Source organism: Aristolochia californica, unplaced genomic scaffold, assembly GCF_029961685.1.
Source record: "Aristolochia californica isolate CCGP_79_NKW_82.1479 unplaced genomic scaffold, dmAriCali1.0.hap1 SCAF_14, whole genome shotgun sequence".
Lineage (NCBI taxonomy): Eukaryota > Viridiplantae > Streptophyta > Magnoliopsida > Piperales > Aristolochiaceae > Aristolochia > Aristolochia californica.
The window spans coordinates 2,537,320-2,552,040 of NW_027181815.1; the positions used below are offsets into that span (position 1 = coordinate 2,537,320).

The window sequence follows — 14,721 nt, forward strand, 5'->3', positions numbered from 1 at the left end:
TTTTTATTTTTTATTTTCGCTTGTCGACGAAAACAAAAACCAAAAACCTAACAGTCAGTTGCTTTGCAGCAAATTGCGCACTGCAACCACTCTCTGTACTTCTTTGCTCCGTTCTTTGTTCTCGTGAATAAGGTCGATTAAGAAGGGTACATTCTTTCATCAATTGGCGAGGGCGAGTGCCTTCTGTGATATCTGTCTCTTCTCTTTTTTGGCTAATTTTCTGGCGATCGCATTGGGGAATTTGAGTAGAATTGGCTGGAGAAAGAATCGGTTCGTTTTCTTTTCGTTTACATTGTGTTTGATATCGGTATGGTAGCGATTCGTCATAATTCTGAGAAGAGTTGTTTGACTGAGAAGGTTGAAACGAGACAGCTTGATTATGTAGAGTTGACGATTGGCAATTTTATTCAGCGTATTCGCACCTTTCTGTTCGTATGAGTTTGCTTGACGCTTCCAGTTGCATTGGTTTTCTGACGAGCTGGTAGTTAAATGTGGTCATTTTGGCGTCTCTTCGTCGATCCGTTCCTAGAAAAAAAGTTCTACATTGGAAATAATTCACGAGTACGTGAACACTCTATCTTCTTGGACGCGATTTCTGAGGTAAAGTTTATGGGATAAAAATTTTCTTGGATTGGGGCCTTGAAGATGAGTTCCGGGAGGCAGACAGTGAGGGACCTTGTCGAGGAAGCGAAGAAACGGATTGTATTGTTGTTCGTGTGTGTTGTGGGGCTTTCTTACCTCATGTCCTGTAAGTCCTTTTTCTTGTTGTCATTTAGAATAATTTGTTCTGTAAGACTCTCTGCAAGAATTTTCCGGATAAGCGAGGAACATGTGAAGGAAATTGAACTGTGGTACTGATAATCGTATGCAGTATTGTGACAAAACTGGATTTGGGTTGCAGACCCGATAATTATACTCGACTCTCAAGCAAGATTAGATTGTACAACATGTTTCTAATGGTTGATGTAAAATAAGAGCTTTAAGGAATTTTCCCACTACATACTTTGTAATGATGTGGTAATGAAACCAAGAAACTTCTAGGACAAGGTTTCAAATAACTTTTTTCAGGAATAAATTTGATTTATGTGGTATTACTGGCAAATGCAGGATGTTTTAAAGAGCTTTATTTTTGGGGAGCAAATAAAGATGAGTTATCACACATATGAACTTGGTTAAACGACCAAACTATATTGTGCATAATTTTGTTTATCTTGTCTAAAATTGTACCCGTGATTTGTAGCATAAAAAAATACTATCAACCCCCACTAATTGCTGATCGTTTTTTCAGTAACTAGCTCCTCAGTATGGGTAAATTTACCAGCTGCTGCTTCCCTTATTCTTTTCCTCCGTTATATGTCCTATGATCTTGACATGCGAAGACGGACTGCAGCATATAAAAGTGCACCCTCAACGAGTAATGTTCCTCTGAGAGTATCTCCAGAAGGTCCCAGGGTACCTGATGAAAAGTCAAAGTGGAGAAAAAAAGTGAATTGTCCTGTTGTTGAGGCTGCAATTGATCGGCTCACCAGACATCTAGTTTCTGAGTGGATCACTGATCTTTGGTACTCTCGTCTAAGCCCTGATAAAGAGGGTCCAGAGGAGCTGGTCCAGATCATGAATAGTGTTCTTGGGGAGGTTTCATTTCGCGTTCGAGATGTAAATCTTATTGATCTTCTTTCCAGGTTTAGTTTGAAGTTTTCATGTGCTGTTTTTTTCAGTTTTGGATGCATTTAATGGTACGTTGATCCTAGTTCACTTACTGGACAATATATTTTTATGCAGAGATATTATCAACTTATTCTGCCGCAACTTAGAACTTTATCGCACGTGTCAAGCCAAGCTCAAGTCACAGGAAGGGCAACTAGCACTTGATCAATGGAATTTGCAAGTGAAGCAAGCTATGGATTCAGAGAACAAGTTGCATCCAGCTTTGGTTTCTGCTGAAGCTGAGCATAGGGTGGGACGATTAATTTTTTTAAGCATATATTATGAGTTGAACACCAGGAGATTATGTCCCCATGTCCAACGAGTTTATTTTTCTTTTTTATGACCATGTTGAAGTATATTTGTGAGCATCTCCTTTACTGCTGCTTTGTTAGCTTGTTAATGTTATATCTTTCACAGGTGTTGCAGCAGCTGATGGATGGGCTCATGCACTGCAGCTTCAGGCCTGAAGATCTGCAGTGTTCCTTTTTCCGTTATACTGTCCGGGAGCTTCTTGCATGTGCAGTGATTAGACCTGTCCTGAACATGGCTAACCCAAGGTTTTTTTTTTTTTTTTTGGATTTTTTTTCTATTTCTTATCTTATCATTGCTGAAATTCTCATGTTTTTTCAATGTTATGGCAGGTTTATTAACGAAAAGATAGAAAATGTGGCTTCGTCTATTGCCAGTAAGACTAATAAAGGAGATTCACCAGGGATGCAAAATGATTCACAGACCAAGAAAGACCAATCTAAAACTGCATCTGATAATTTCTCTCTGTTACTAGACCAGTCTAATGAAGGTCTTGAACTTGTTTCATTCAAGCGAAGAAATAGTGAAACTACCTCTGATGCAGTAAAAGAAATTATCAATGGAAGAATTGGTGATTCTCAATCAGCAGTTCCCAGAAGTTCTTTGTCCTCAGACTCCCAGACTCATGACCTAAAAGAAGTTCAAGCGGTTGGTCGTAGTGGAGATTGGGGTAAAAGGTTAGATATAATCTCTGAACGAAAGACTCAAGCTCTTGCACCAGAGCATTTTGACAATATATGGGCGAAGGGAAGAAACTACAAAAAGAAGGAAACATTGAATGAGTCAGCCAAGCAAATTGGACAAAAGGCATTGACAGGGGAATCAGAAAAACGCAAGATAGATGAAACAGCGACCTCTGATACATTCAGGGGACAAAATAATCCCAAAACAATAATTCCTCGAAGTCCATGTCCACAAATTGTTGGTAATTCTGTATCTCAGCCATTAGGTCTGTCTCAAGGAGTGGAGCACGAAGAGCCTACACATTCCAATGAGGTAGACGTGGAAAGTGAAAGTTCCTACCCCTCTGAAGATGATGAAAGTAGCAGTGTCACAGGCCTGGATTCTCCTGGAACTAAAGTTTGGGATAGTAAAAATAACAGAAATGCTGTAGGATCACACATACGCCATCCTCTGGAAAATATTGAAGGGAATTTAATGAGGAAAGGCCATAACAATCATATCTCCTACTCTAGGTTGTCCAAAGTAAGGAAGAGATCTAGGTCAAGCAGTCAGAAGATGTCCATTTGGCAAGAGGTTGAAAGGACCTCTTTTCCATTGGGGGATGGACAGGACATCCTGAATGCATCCAAAGTTGATACTAAGTCAAAGGAGTCTGGTGATGATTCTGAATCAGAAAATTGGGGGAGACTTCATAGTGGAGCCACTGCTTCTTCATCTGCTTCATCTATTTCCACATGTGAAGGTCATTGTCAGTCTGGAAAATCCTCTGGTTACTCTGTGTTGGTTGATTCCTTCCTTAAATTAAGATGTGAGGTAGCCCCAAAAGAGCTTCAAAATTTTGTAGTTTATTTGAATTAGGTGCTGAGTGGTGTCTGGTGATCGATAAATCGAAAGGATGTAATTTTATTTTTTTTACAGGTATTGGGTGCTAATATTGTGAAGAGTGGTTCTAGTACATTTGCTGTGTATTCCATCTCAGTTACAGATGCAAATAATAATAACTGGTCAATCAAAAGAAGGTGATACAGATTCTGCTGTGAATTTTCTTGTCTATATTATCTGTAACATTTCTCTTTTAACCTTTAATTACTGTTGGTTTTTTTCTACTTGTTTTCTAAGGCATTCTGTGTTTTTATTTAGGTTTCGCCATTTTGAGGAGCTGCATCGACGCCTTAAAGAATTTCCTGAGTATAATCTTCATCTGCCACCCAAGCACTTCTTATCACCGGGTCTGGATATTTCAGTTGTTCAAGCAAGGTGCAAATTGCTTGATGCTTACTTGAAGGTGGTCATTTGATTCCCCAATATGAATATTCCTCTACAATTTGATGGACTGCAATCCATCTAAGAGGTTAAAACAAACTCAGTTTTGAGCCAGATGTTACACTGGACATTATCTCATTCTGGATAAGCTATAAAACTGTGCAAGATATTTAAGAATCTGTGTGTGGCAGATCATTAAGCTTGATAATGCCTTCTACTTTGTTGCGATCTGGGTAGAAGAAAATGGAAAAGGTAAGGAAGGAAAAGACAAGTACCTGTGGACACATTCACCATATAGAGCTCCAAATTGATGAAAACTTTAGTTTATGACAAAAGAAGTTAAAAATTTTAAATGTCCTCTAGCCTGGTATTAGGCTTATAACATTGTGTAAAATAGAACAGTAAACCAAAATAAGCATAACCAATAACATCATGCTTAGGCACTAAGCACTAATAACTTTCTAAAGTGGCATACTTTTTTGACTGATTTATAATCGTTTTTTTTTTTTTTTTCAAATGCTGAGTACATGCACACTCCTTATCCCCCCTGGTGAGACTTGAACCCAAGACCTCACATTTGAAATTCCCTTATTCATCATTGAGCCAAAGGCCCAAGTCATGACTGATTTATCATCTTACTAGGTGTAAGCTTTTCCGTTTAGAATGGTTCTAACATTGACCAGCAAAAGAATTTTCATAACACATACGTGAACTAGGCTTTAGTACTCTAGAAGTAAAAATAGCTAGAATTTTCTTCCAGAAAATTTCTAATTTGTCAGTCAATAAATCTTTCTATTTTGAATTTCGAAGAAAACAAACTCCATTGTTGGATAGACTTTGGACAACCATTCCTGTTGTTTCATGATGACTTCTTTTCTTCCAGAAACAACTAATCTAAACAAATCTTTCTTCCAAAAATAGTTTCTATTACCCTGCATCAGTCGTCCTACAAGAGTGCTAAGCTTTTATCTAAAGGCAGCTCATGTTTTAATTTCATGAATGCTTGAATATGGCTTTCTCTAATTTTGGTTATTTAAGCTTGGGGTAATCTTAGAAGTGGCTTGCCTTGTCTCCTAAATCCCCCAGTCTTGGAATTGACTCTGAGCATACCTGTTAACGAAGCAGTTATCTTCACTGATATTTCTCTCTCATTTCTATCGTTATAATTATTTTGTTCTTCTCCAGTCTTACCTTTAATAGTTTGTTGTTGGATGTTATAAAATTTTCACAACTCGTGTTACTGTTTTATAGAAGCTTCTTCAACTGCCAAACATATCAAAATCAATAGAAGTTTGGGATTTCCTTAGTGTTGATTCCCAGGTTTGACTTCTCAGTTCTCAGTTCTTTTTGCGGTTCCGTTTTTACCAGATTTGATGGTTAAACAAACATGTGTTTTTGTAAATTGCAGACATATGTATTCTCAAATTCCTTATCCATTATCGAAACATTATCAGGTCAGCCAGGTTCTTAATGGTGACTGCATGAGATTTGTTGGTTGTATATTTCTAGCTTATTTTTTTATGGATCTTTCACTAATTTTTATCTTTCCATGCCTTTTAAATCTTTTGAAGTTGACCTTGATGCCAAGGCACATGAAAAGAGTCCAAAATTTCCAAGCTTGGGAGAGATTTCGGATAACCACATGATCTTACGGGCTGGAGCCTTCGTATCAACAAGTAAGCAGCCTAGTATGTTGATTAAACAGAACCAAGCATCAGATGGTGTACATTTGAGAATGAGTCATGATGATTATTCAACCAGAAACTTGGGAAAGGAGTGTGAAAAATGGATGGGGTATCAGTCAGAGAGTGATTCAGTCAGTAAGCTGCCAAAAGTTTCATATTCTGTGATGAAAATTCAAGATACGCTTAAAAATGCTGACAGTATACCTAACGGTCAACAAGATATACATCAGTCACTTACTGAAGCTGCTTCTGACTCAACACTTCCTAGTGAGGTGATTTTTCTTCTTTGTTATTTGCGAGCTCCTTTTTTCTCCCGGTTGATGCGATGGAAACATCTAGTCTATATATCCTTCATGTGTAACAACATATCACTCACAAGTGCAGTGGGTTCCTCCAAACCTCAGTATCCCTATTTTAAATTTGGTGGATGTAGTTTTCCAACTTCAGGATGGTGGTTGGATCAGGTATTTATAGCTGCATATTCTGCCACTGATGATTCATTCTAAAACTTTATATTGAAGATTTTCACAAAATGTTTTTTTAATGATAGTGGTGTTATTTCATTTTGTAGACGCCAAGTATTTTGGGTGGCGAAACAGGTATTGCAATTAGGAATGGGTGATGCCTTTGATGATTGGCTGATTGGAAAAATCCAGCTTTTGAGGAAGGGCTCTGTAATTGCTTCAATAATCAATCGAATAGAGCAGGTGATCCCCAAGTCACTTGATTATGCAAACCTGGGTATTCGGTGTGATTTGTTTTCTATAATTGGTCATTTTATTGGTTATTTAGTTTCAAATATCACTAGTGATTCTTTCAATGATGTTGTATTCTTTGTTTTATTTGATTCTATTGCCCACAATGCTTGATGTCCTAAGTTTCTTACTTCTCACTGGTTTAGATCCTCTGGCCTGACGGAATTTTTCTAACTAAGCACCCAAAGCGTCGGAGACCAGCTCCATCTGTAAATGGGTCTCAAAGTCCTGGTAGTCACCCTGCAATGTCTTCTTCTCCTAGCAAAGAAGGGTCTAATTCATTTGTATCTGAATTAGAAGCAGTAGAAGCTGCTCTACGTGCAAAGTTTGTTCGTGAGTTAATGATTGGTGAGAGCATAATATTTCTGATGTTTTTCTTCTTCTAACCCAGCAATGAAAAAGGTTTTGCAGTTTAATAGATTAGCTATGTAGGCTGTTTACGATTTTATTGTGTTTCCTTGCGGCTTCAGATAATGCACCCGCTGCTCTCGTAAGCCTTGTGGGCAGGAAGGAGTACCAGCGATGCGCACAGGATGTTTACTTCTTTCTTCAGGTAATCTTTGCAACTTAAACATGAAAATTGGAGACTATCTCCATCATGCGGGGATGCCTATTTGTGTAGGTTGTGATTGTGTCAGCCAAGCCATCGTGTTGGTGCAGAAATTTCCAAGTTGTTTTTCTTCTAATCCAGTTGTTGTGGAACGTATCATGCAGTCACCTGTCTGCTTGAAGCAACTGGCGTTTGAGCTTCTCGAGTTGCTGCTTTTGTCAGTTTTTCCTGAGCTGCAGGATGTTGTGAAGAGATACTGTGAAGGAAAAGAAAAACTTGGACAAGTTGCTCCGTAGCGGTCTCACATCACATACTTCATTGTTGATTGATTTACAATCCAAAGGTCATATTCATAGCGAGTGTTAGGATTTACTTGTGATTGATTTTGAGTGAGGTGGAATTGGTCTACCTAGCACCTGCTCGTGCCTGGCTTTCTACCCAAGTTTGCGGTTTGGCATTGGCATCATGGCATTGAGTAACGATTTGTTTTTTCTTGGTGTAATTCCTTGTGCGATCGGATGCTTAGGGGCTATTATACTTATACAAAATGAGCAATTTTGCATCTTATAATCAGTTTTTTTCAATTCTATAACCAGGTCGGTCCAATCCAGTTCAATCGGTTCAACTTGTATTAAGTTCATATGATAATGATATTACCTTAATTTTAAGAAATAAAATAAAACTACTTAATAAATCTAGACCAGATCGTGCATTAAAGAAAAACATGTGCCGATAAATAAGATTTTTAAAAATTTAAATAATTTTTTTTAGAATAAAAATATTTTAAGTTGATATTGAAAGAGTTAAATAGATTAGAATATGATTTTTTAATTAATATATATATAAATTTTATTTTATTATAATAAATAGAAGGTAATAAAAAATACGGATAGGGTTATGGTTAGGGTTGGGTTTATAAGGAGAGGTTTCAAAAACCATACAAATGATGTCCTTTGTTCTAATTTATAAAATATCTGGTGGTTAATTTAATGTAAATAAATAATTGTAATTTTAAATTATGTATTTTGATTAATATGGTTTTAAACACGTATAAACCGATGCATCTTAGGAAATGAATGGGACATAAAAACAGTACAAACTTTCAAAACAAATTTTCGCTAGAAGGAGGGCTTGAACCTCCGACCTTGTGGTTAACAGCCACACGCTCTAGCCAACTGAGCTATTCCAGCTTGACGATTTCCATTATCATCAACTTTAAAATACTTTTACTAGTTTTTATTCAAGGCTTCATCCCTCTTTTCACGATGCAGGCTCGTTCATCTTCCTTCATTGAGAGTGAAGCTTTCCGCATCTCTACATCTGCTGCTATTCTGATAAAATGCTTCTTCCACACCTCCCATGTCTCTCCTTATATCAGTACCATCTATTCTTTCTACCCAAGAAATCGCTACCAATCTTCTCTGCACTCTGCTCCTTGGCCAAACCTGAGTCCATCTGTGCTCCTTCACATTTATCTGTTTCAACCAATCTAAACATCAACGTACCTATTTTGAATGATATCGCAATTGAAGCTCCTCGCGGTTCATCTACTTTAGCCACTACTAGTATCGAAATCCCCAAAATCTTTCCAACCTCAATCGATACTCGTGTTGAAACTTCACAAGACTCTTCGACTATTGAAGAAGCCCAGATTGAAATTCCGCTTGATAAGCTTTTCATTCCACCTGAAGTCGATGTGTCAGACTTGTACCCATTCCGCCTGATTCATTCTAGGTAGCTAATTGAAGTAGAGACAGTGGGAACATCAGGTGTAACTTCTTCAAAGAGTTTGTTTGCAGACTACACGCAAATCAGATTTATGCTTAGTCATAAGAATACAAACTTGTCAAACTCTCATCAAACTATCAAGCTTTTTAGTTTCAAGTAGGAGTAAACTCTTAATAGATTAAAACAGATGCATATCAAGTCTCCTATACAGACCTGTTCATGCGGTATATGTCTCTGAGTTTCGATTGTGATCTGGTATGCAGCAGCACCACAAGAAGCTCGGACTGATTGGAGTCAATTTACCTGAGACTACTTCCTCCACAGAGAAACCCTTTTACAGTTTTTTCTTCTCATAGATGCCAGCATTCCAGCAAAAAAAGATCGATCTGGAGTATGCTAGTTGGTCAGAATCAGCTAAAAAAAGTTTAAACACTCTATTTATAATTTTATTGTTTCAATTTGTGTTAGATAAAATAAATTATTAAAACGAACCGGTAAGATAGTAGGTTATGATCTAATTAGATCGACATTAGGTTGGACTAAAATGGTATGCTACCATAGGATGTATTATATATATTTTGTTTTATTAACTTTTAGCAAAATCCAATTAAGTCGGTATGACATTTTTCATCCAAGTGATTGGTTTCTGCTTTAAATGGTTGTAATGAACCAATCGATCAAGTAATCCAATTTTGTCTTAATTGAATCGAATCGACCGAGTTTAGGGTTTAACAATATCAGATAAAATACCAAAATAATTTACTATTTTAGTAGGGGATCATTTAAGATGTCATAGGAAAACTAAATAAATATTAAAATTATATTTTCATCACTCTTAATGAATTTTGTATAAAAAAATATTTTACATTTTTTGCCTTTCTTCTCCTTTTTTTCTCAATTAATTTATGTTAGAGTTTGTAGTCTGGGTCGAGTACTTGGCTTTTCGCTATTTAACAGATCAGTCTTTTTGGTTGGTAGTATTAGCTAAGTGTTTGACATGTATTGTCTCAGAGCCAGACACCACGTTCTGCGTTCGATTAATTTTTCCCATCTCTTTGTGGTATTAATTTTTTGTCATAAAAACCAACATAGCATATAAATACAAGAAATATTTGACAAAAAAAATAAATTTAAATTTGTATTTTTCGTATTTTGTATTTTTTATTAATGCTTTAACCTTTAATAACATCAGTTTACTAGTATTTTTTACAAATTTTGTTCAACTTATCGCATTAAAAAATAAATTAAAAAAATACTCAACCATTTTAAAAATAAAATACATTAATATTATATAAATTTCTTCAACTTAGTTTCATAGTTTCATAGAAAGAAATGTATAAAAAATGAACAAAATTATTCGAACCGGATGGTTCGCCACGGTTCGCTCCAGCGATCCACATAACACGCTTATTTAAAAAGAACGGTTCATGATACCGGTCCGCCAATGGTAACCAATCAACCTTGCGGTCTCCGGTCTCTTCCCAGAACCCTAGACCCGAAGCTGACGCCTGTACTATATAAGCGAAATCGTTAAGCTGATTGGGGCTCTCGGCAAACAAGCTCCGGAGCTAGGGTTTCTGCTACTGCTGCAATGGTATGCCTCCCCTCCTCCGCTGTCTTTCTTCTTCCGCACTGTGAAATCTTACTTTCTTCTTCGTTTATTACTCCCGTCTTAAATTCCGGTATCTGGAGATATTTCAATTATGATGTTACAACCACACATTCTGTTTCATACAGGGTAAGGGAACGGGGAGCTTCGGTAAGAGGAGGAACAAGACCCATACGCTCTGTGTGAGGTGCGGTCGCCGTAGCTTCCATCTGCAGAAGAGCAGGTGCGCCGCTTGTGGATATCCTTCCAGCCGCATCCGCAAATGTGAGCAAGTTTAACGTTTCATCTTGGTTCAGATTTCATTTTTTTTTCTTTGCTTTATTTTCGTTCTTGTTTTATTTTTCTGTTTTATAGTCTTCTCTTTTATTCTAGTCCCTCCGCCATGAATCTATTATCCCTGGTTAGTCATTTGATTTCTTTTGCTTATTATTAAGTTTGGCGATTTCGTCTGCAGATAACTGGAGTGTGAAGGCTATTCGGAGGAAGACAACTGGAACTGGTCGGATGAGGTACCTTCGTCACTTACCTCGTCGGTTCAAGAGCAATTTCAGAGAAGGTGAGCTTCATCGTTATATTTTTCATTATTTACCTAATCTATTTTTATTATTTACAAATGTCTGCGCCATTAGTTCTACTATCCACAAATTGAATTTTGCTTGGAAGTTATATTCGTGTATTTTCATTGAAAGAAAAACTCAGAATTGTAAGGAAAGATAATCCTACAACGTTGCTTATGTTTCCACGTCTACTTCATTTTATTTTCCAGGCACCGTTGCAGCTGCCAGAAAGAAGGGTGCAGCCGCTGCTTCCTCTTAAGAAAGATTCACAGGAGGTGCCTAGGTGTTAGTGACACTATTCTAGTTTACCTTTTCTCAGGAAATCTGAAACAATTATAAGTATCTATTGATGTTTGTCCTCCCCAAATGTTTTCTTATATTGGAGAGAAACTTGAATAGCAGTTTTGATAAACGATTTTTAGTTGCCTTCTTTACTTTCCCTTGGGCGCATCCCTGAATTATAGCTTTGATTGCTTAACATGTGGAGAGGCTTTGAGAACTAGGCTATCTGTACATTTTGTCTGCGAACTCTTTCGAGTTATCCTGCACCAATTTTGCTTGTTGGTTGTGGAATTGGGCTTTTGGCTCAATGGTCACATGGAGGTTCTGTAGTGTGAGGTGAGGTATTGGGTTCAAGTCTCTTATGGGGAAAGGGTTGTCATTCTATTAACATTAAAAAAAAGTTGCATCATGGTTAAGTTACACATATTTTGAAAACTCGTCCAAGGTACATTGATTTTTTATTTATTGGTATTGATCTGTCCCTATTCTTTTTATGAAGAGTAGCCAAAGAAAGAACTATTTTAAGGAACTCTTTAACAGTGTCAGGTACTTGCCTGGCCATATGTTGTTGAGCGTAGACAAGTTGAACCTGTGGCTAATTGATCTATAAATTAGACATTTTGTGATCAATTAATTAAAATCTGTTGGTTTACTTTTTTAGCTGGGGTTTCTCTCAAATGGAATGAATCCGTTCTAATGTGATGATCTGAACATTAGGGAAACAGCTCAAACAGCAGGGATATTTATCTATGATTGCCAGTGACAGCATGCTGTTGACACGGTTTCAGTGTTAATTGGAGCCATGATTTTCCTTGATTTTCTCACTTGAAGCTGGTGCTGCTGTGAGGTTTAGGACATTTTGCACTTTGAAAAAGAGCCGTTCTTTTGGCATTAGTGGGTTTCTATGTACCTGTGGTTAGGGTGTTTACCCGGTTTTAGACAAATATGGGTGCAATTTTTCTAATATTCCTGTTTTTTATACTATTGTGAGTTTTAGCCTGTGAAGAATTGGCTTGGATGAGAAATATAGTAAATGAGAAAGATACGAAGTTTCAACGGTTGGCTGGGCTAAAATGAAGATGTTTTACAATTGTGCGTTAGAGTGACCGAACTGTGAGAAGTTTGGTTTCATCTAGAAACAAAAAGAAAGACGGGAGGTTTATTTGCCACTATAAATCATTGGGGGGAGCATGAGGAAACAAATTCTGATGGCCAATCTCGCTGTTTATATAGACTTGCATGTGACTTTTATTGTGTTTCAGTTCTTGAACTTTTTATGCCTATGATCAGACGGCCCTCACACCCCAGAGAAAATTTGAGCGATAGAACTAATGATCTGTAGACCTTATGCCGCTGGTAATATAGCTGTCTTTTACAGAGTGATTGACCAGATATCATATCCTTGTTCATAGAAGTGGCAGGTGTAATGTGTTGGACCGAATTTGGCGTTGAGTTTCGAAATGTCACAGTTGCAGCTCGAAATTCGTTTGCTTTGTGGTGTTCAATTTAGGTGATAAACATTGGACAGTTTTACTTAAAAGGCCGTTTGGTGTAGTGGTTACATCAGGTCAAGAGTTTGAATCGCGCCACCCCTCTGAAAAAAAAACATTGGACAGTTCTAAAAAATACAGAGGAAAAACTAGTTAGAGAATTTGAAAGAGAATTCTTAAATGGGGTTAGGGTATCTAAAAAAGACAAAGCCATCTATTAGAAAATACTAAATGTACAATATTATGAGCAAAATAATTTACATGTGACGTAGGTAAGTTTAGGTGGAAAATAATTTTTTTTTTTTTTTTTTGTCATTGGAGGCCTAAGAGCCACTCTTACCTCTACTGCCATTTGAGGGGCAGTGGGATGAAATTACAGAATGGAAAATGATTAAAATGATCATATTTAGCCTGTCATTTGCAAGGTGGTAGCATATTCTGAAGCAATTTGATGATGTGCCCCAAACTCTGAGCAATTCGCTTTTGAAGATGTGATGCAAGCAAGTCGACTGCATGTTGTCTTCGCCCAACAAACGCTCACAAAAAATAGCCAAGGTTACCAAAAGAAGCTCGCCAACTGCTTGACAAGGTGAAGAAGCTACAGGCTTATTATGACAAAAACGATTCAAAGATGTATTCAAATATGTTAGGCAAACTAAGGACATCAGAGCCCATTGCCAGTTAAAAGTCGGACAAGCTTTTCTTCCTCAAAAGGCTTATAGATGTATACCATGCTAGAGTGTATTATCACCACAATAATGGAAGCAATCGAAACGAACGGAACAATGAACGCACAGACTGAAGAACAGAACAATGGCTTCTTCAGCTATAAAGAAGATCACAGAGAATAATTTAGGCTCCTTTTACAGAGGAGATTGCGTTCTTAGTCTAAAACCATAAAAAAAAAAAAAAAAAAAAAAAAAAAAAAACGAAAAACCCAAAATCTTGCTCGCTACATCTCCTCTTCTGCATCTCTCCTGCTCAGAGTGCTTTCTTACCAAAGTTTCTGATCAATCCGTGGCTTCCGCTAGGCGTTGGCGATGGCATCTCCCGATCATACTCATCTTGATCGTAGTCATCATAAGGATCATCATAGGGTAGGAAAGCGTCTTCGTCCCTAGTAATGAGCGGATGATAGTCGATAACTTTCACCTCTTCATGGTCGTCATCGACGAACTGATCAGCGCCAGAGTCTTGCGAGAGAGGATGCTAATGAACTTGCACCACAAATCTGCTGTTGTCCTCGATAACTTGGTGTTGATATTGTCGGAAACGGGAAGCGAGTATCGTGACATCGTAACATAACATCGCCAAGGCAATCAGGGCCAAGATGATCATGATTATTTCCAAACAATTTTCCCAGTTGAATCTCTTCTTCTTCGACGACCCGGATTTTGATGTCCCTGTGCGGCATCTCGTCTTCTTTTCTTTGTTCTGTACCTCTTTCTCTTTATTGTCTGTGGCTAGAGGTTGGTAAATCATGTCATTCACTTGTATCTTCTCCTCTTTGCAAGCTTCTGTCGTGGATGTGGTCACCAGCGGCTTCGTCTTTGCTATGCTGCTCTCGTATACTTCTTCTTCTTTATCTCCTCCATCGTCGAGGAGCCACGAATCCTCGGCGTGCTCATGACCTCCTTCCATTGAAAGGAGCTGAAAGGATCTTCTATTTGCAGAAAAAAAGCTTCTTCTCTAACGTTTTCCTTAATGTTGCAGAGAAAGAGAGAGAAATTAACTTCTTAATCGATCGATCTATCTTGTGCTGTTATTTAAAAACGAGAAAATCGGGGAGTCCTCTGAAGATCAAATTAAGAGGTTGAGTCGAAATCGAATAGGAACTCCCATTAGACGCTGGATTTAGAGTTCTCATGGAATTCAACCACTCACTATTAGAATCATAGAGAAACTCCCGCCATGCATGCGGCGTAAGAGGAACGAGTGCTAGGAATCTGAATCAATTCGTGGAGGGTGAGGCCCACTTTTTCAATTCGTGTACCCTCAGGTGGGCTTCTTGGTGTGCCTTTGCATAGTGGAGCCCACTTTTAAAATGCCAGGGCTGGCCCGATCTCGGCCGAAAAATAAAAAAGCGCGGGAGAATGGCAAAT

General features: G+C 37.8%; 2 protein-coding genes and 1 non-coding gene across 5 annotated transcripts; 2 read left to right on the forward strand and 1 right to left on the reverse strand.

Annotated features, from left to right (window-relative positions):
• The first annotated feature begins 95 nt into the window (after positions 1–95).
• LOC137950498 (uncharacterized) lies at positions 96–7,517 on the forward strand. 3 transcript variants are annotated; one of them, XM_068796991.1, is made up of 16 exons: positions 96–270; positions 358–748; positions 1,289–1,682; positions 1,783–1,957; positions 2,125–2,264; positions 2,349–3,513; positions 3,619–3,719; positions 3,841–3,985; positions 5,215–5,283; positions 5,372–5,417; positions 5,535–5,920; positions 6,033–6,112; positions 6,220–6,355; positions 6,550–6,751; positions 6,874–6,956; positions 7,118–7,517. In XM_068796991.1, exons 2-16 carry the CDS (start codon positions 646–648, stop codon positions 7,247–7,249), a joined length of 3,357 nt encoding a protein of 1,118 aa, XP_068653092.1. In that variant the 5' UTR covers positions 96–270; positions 358–645; the 3' UTR covers positions 7,250–7,517. The 3 variants fall into 3 exon arrangements, with proteins under 3 accessions (XP_068653092.1, XP_068653091.1, XP_068653093.1); XM_068796990.1 differs by having other exon boundaries at positions 96–748; XM_068796992.1 differs by lacking the exons at positions 96–270; positions 358–748 and having other exon boundaries at positions 1,587–1,656.
• A 552-nt stretch (positions 7,518–8,069) lies between these two features.
• Positions 8,070–8,143, reverse strand: TRNAN-GUU (transfer RNA asparagine (anticodon GUU)). Its single transcript has one exon. It is a non-coding gene; the product is annotated as a tRNA-Asn (tRNA).
• Positions 8,144–10,170: 2,027 nt separating this feature from the next.
• On the forward strand, positions 10,171–11,285 carry LOC137949587 (large ribosomal subunit protein eL37z-like). The gene is made up of 4 exons (XM_068795673.1): positions 10,171–10,275; positions 10,419–10,554; positions 10,745–10,846; positions 11,057–11,285. Exons 1-4 carry the CDS (start codon positions 10,273–10,275, stop codon positions 11,104–11,106), a joined length of 291 nt encoding a protein of 96 aa, XP_068651774.1. The 5' UTR covers positions 10,171–10,272; the 3' UTR covers positions 11,107–11,285.
• The last annotated feature ends 3,436 nt before the right edge of the window (positions 11,286–14,721 follow it).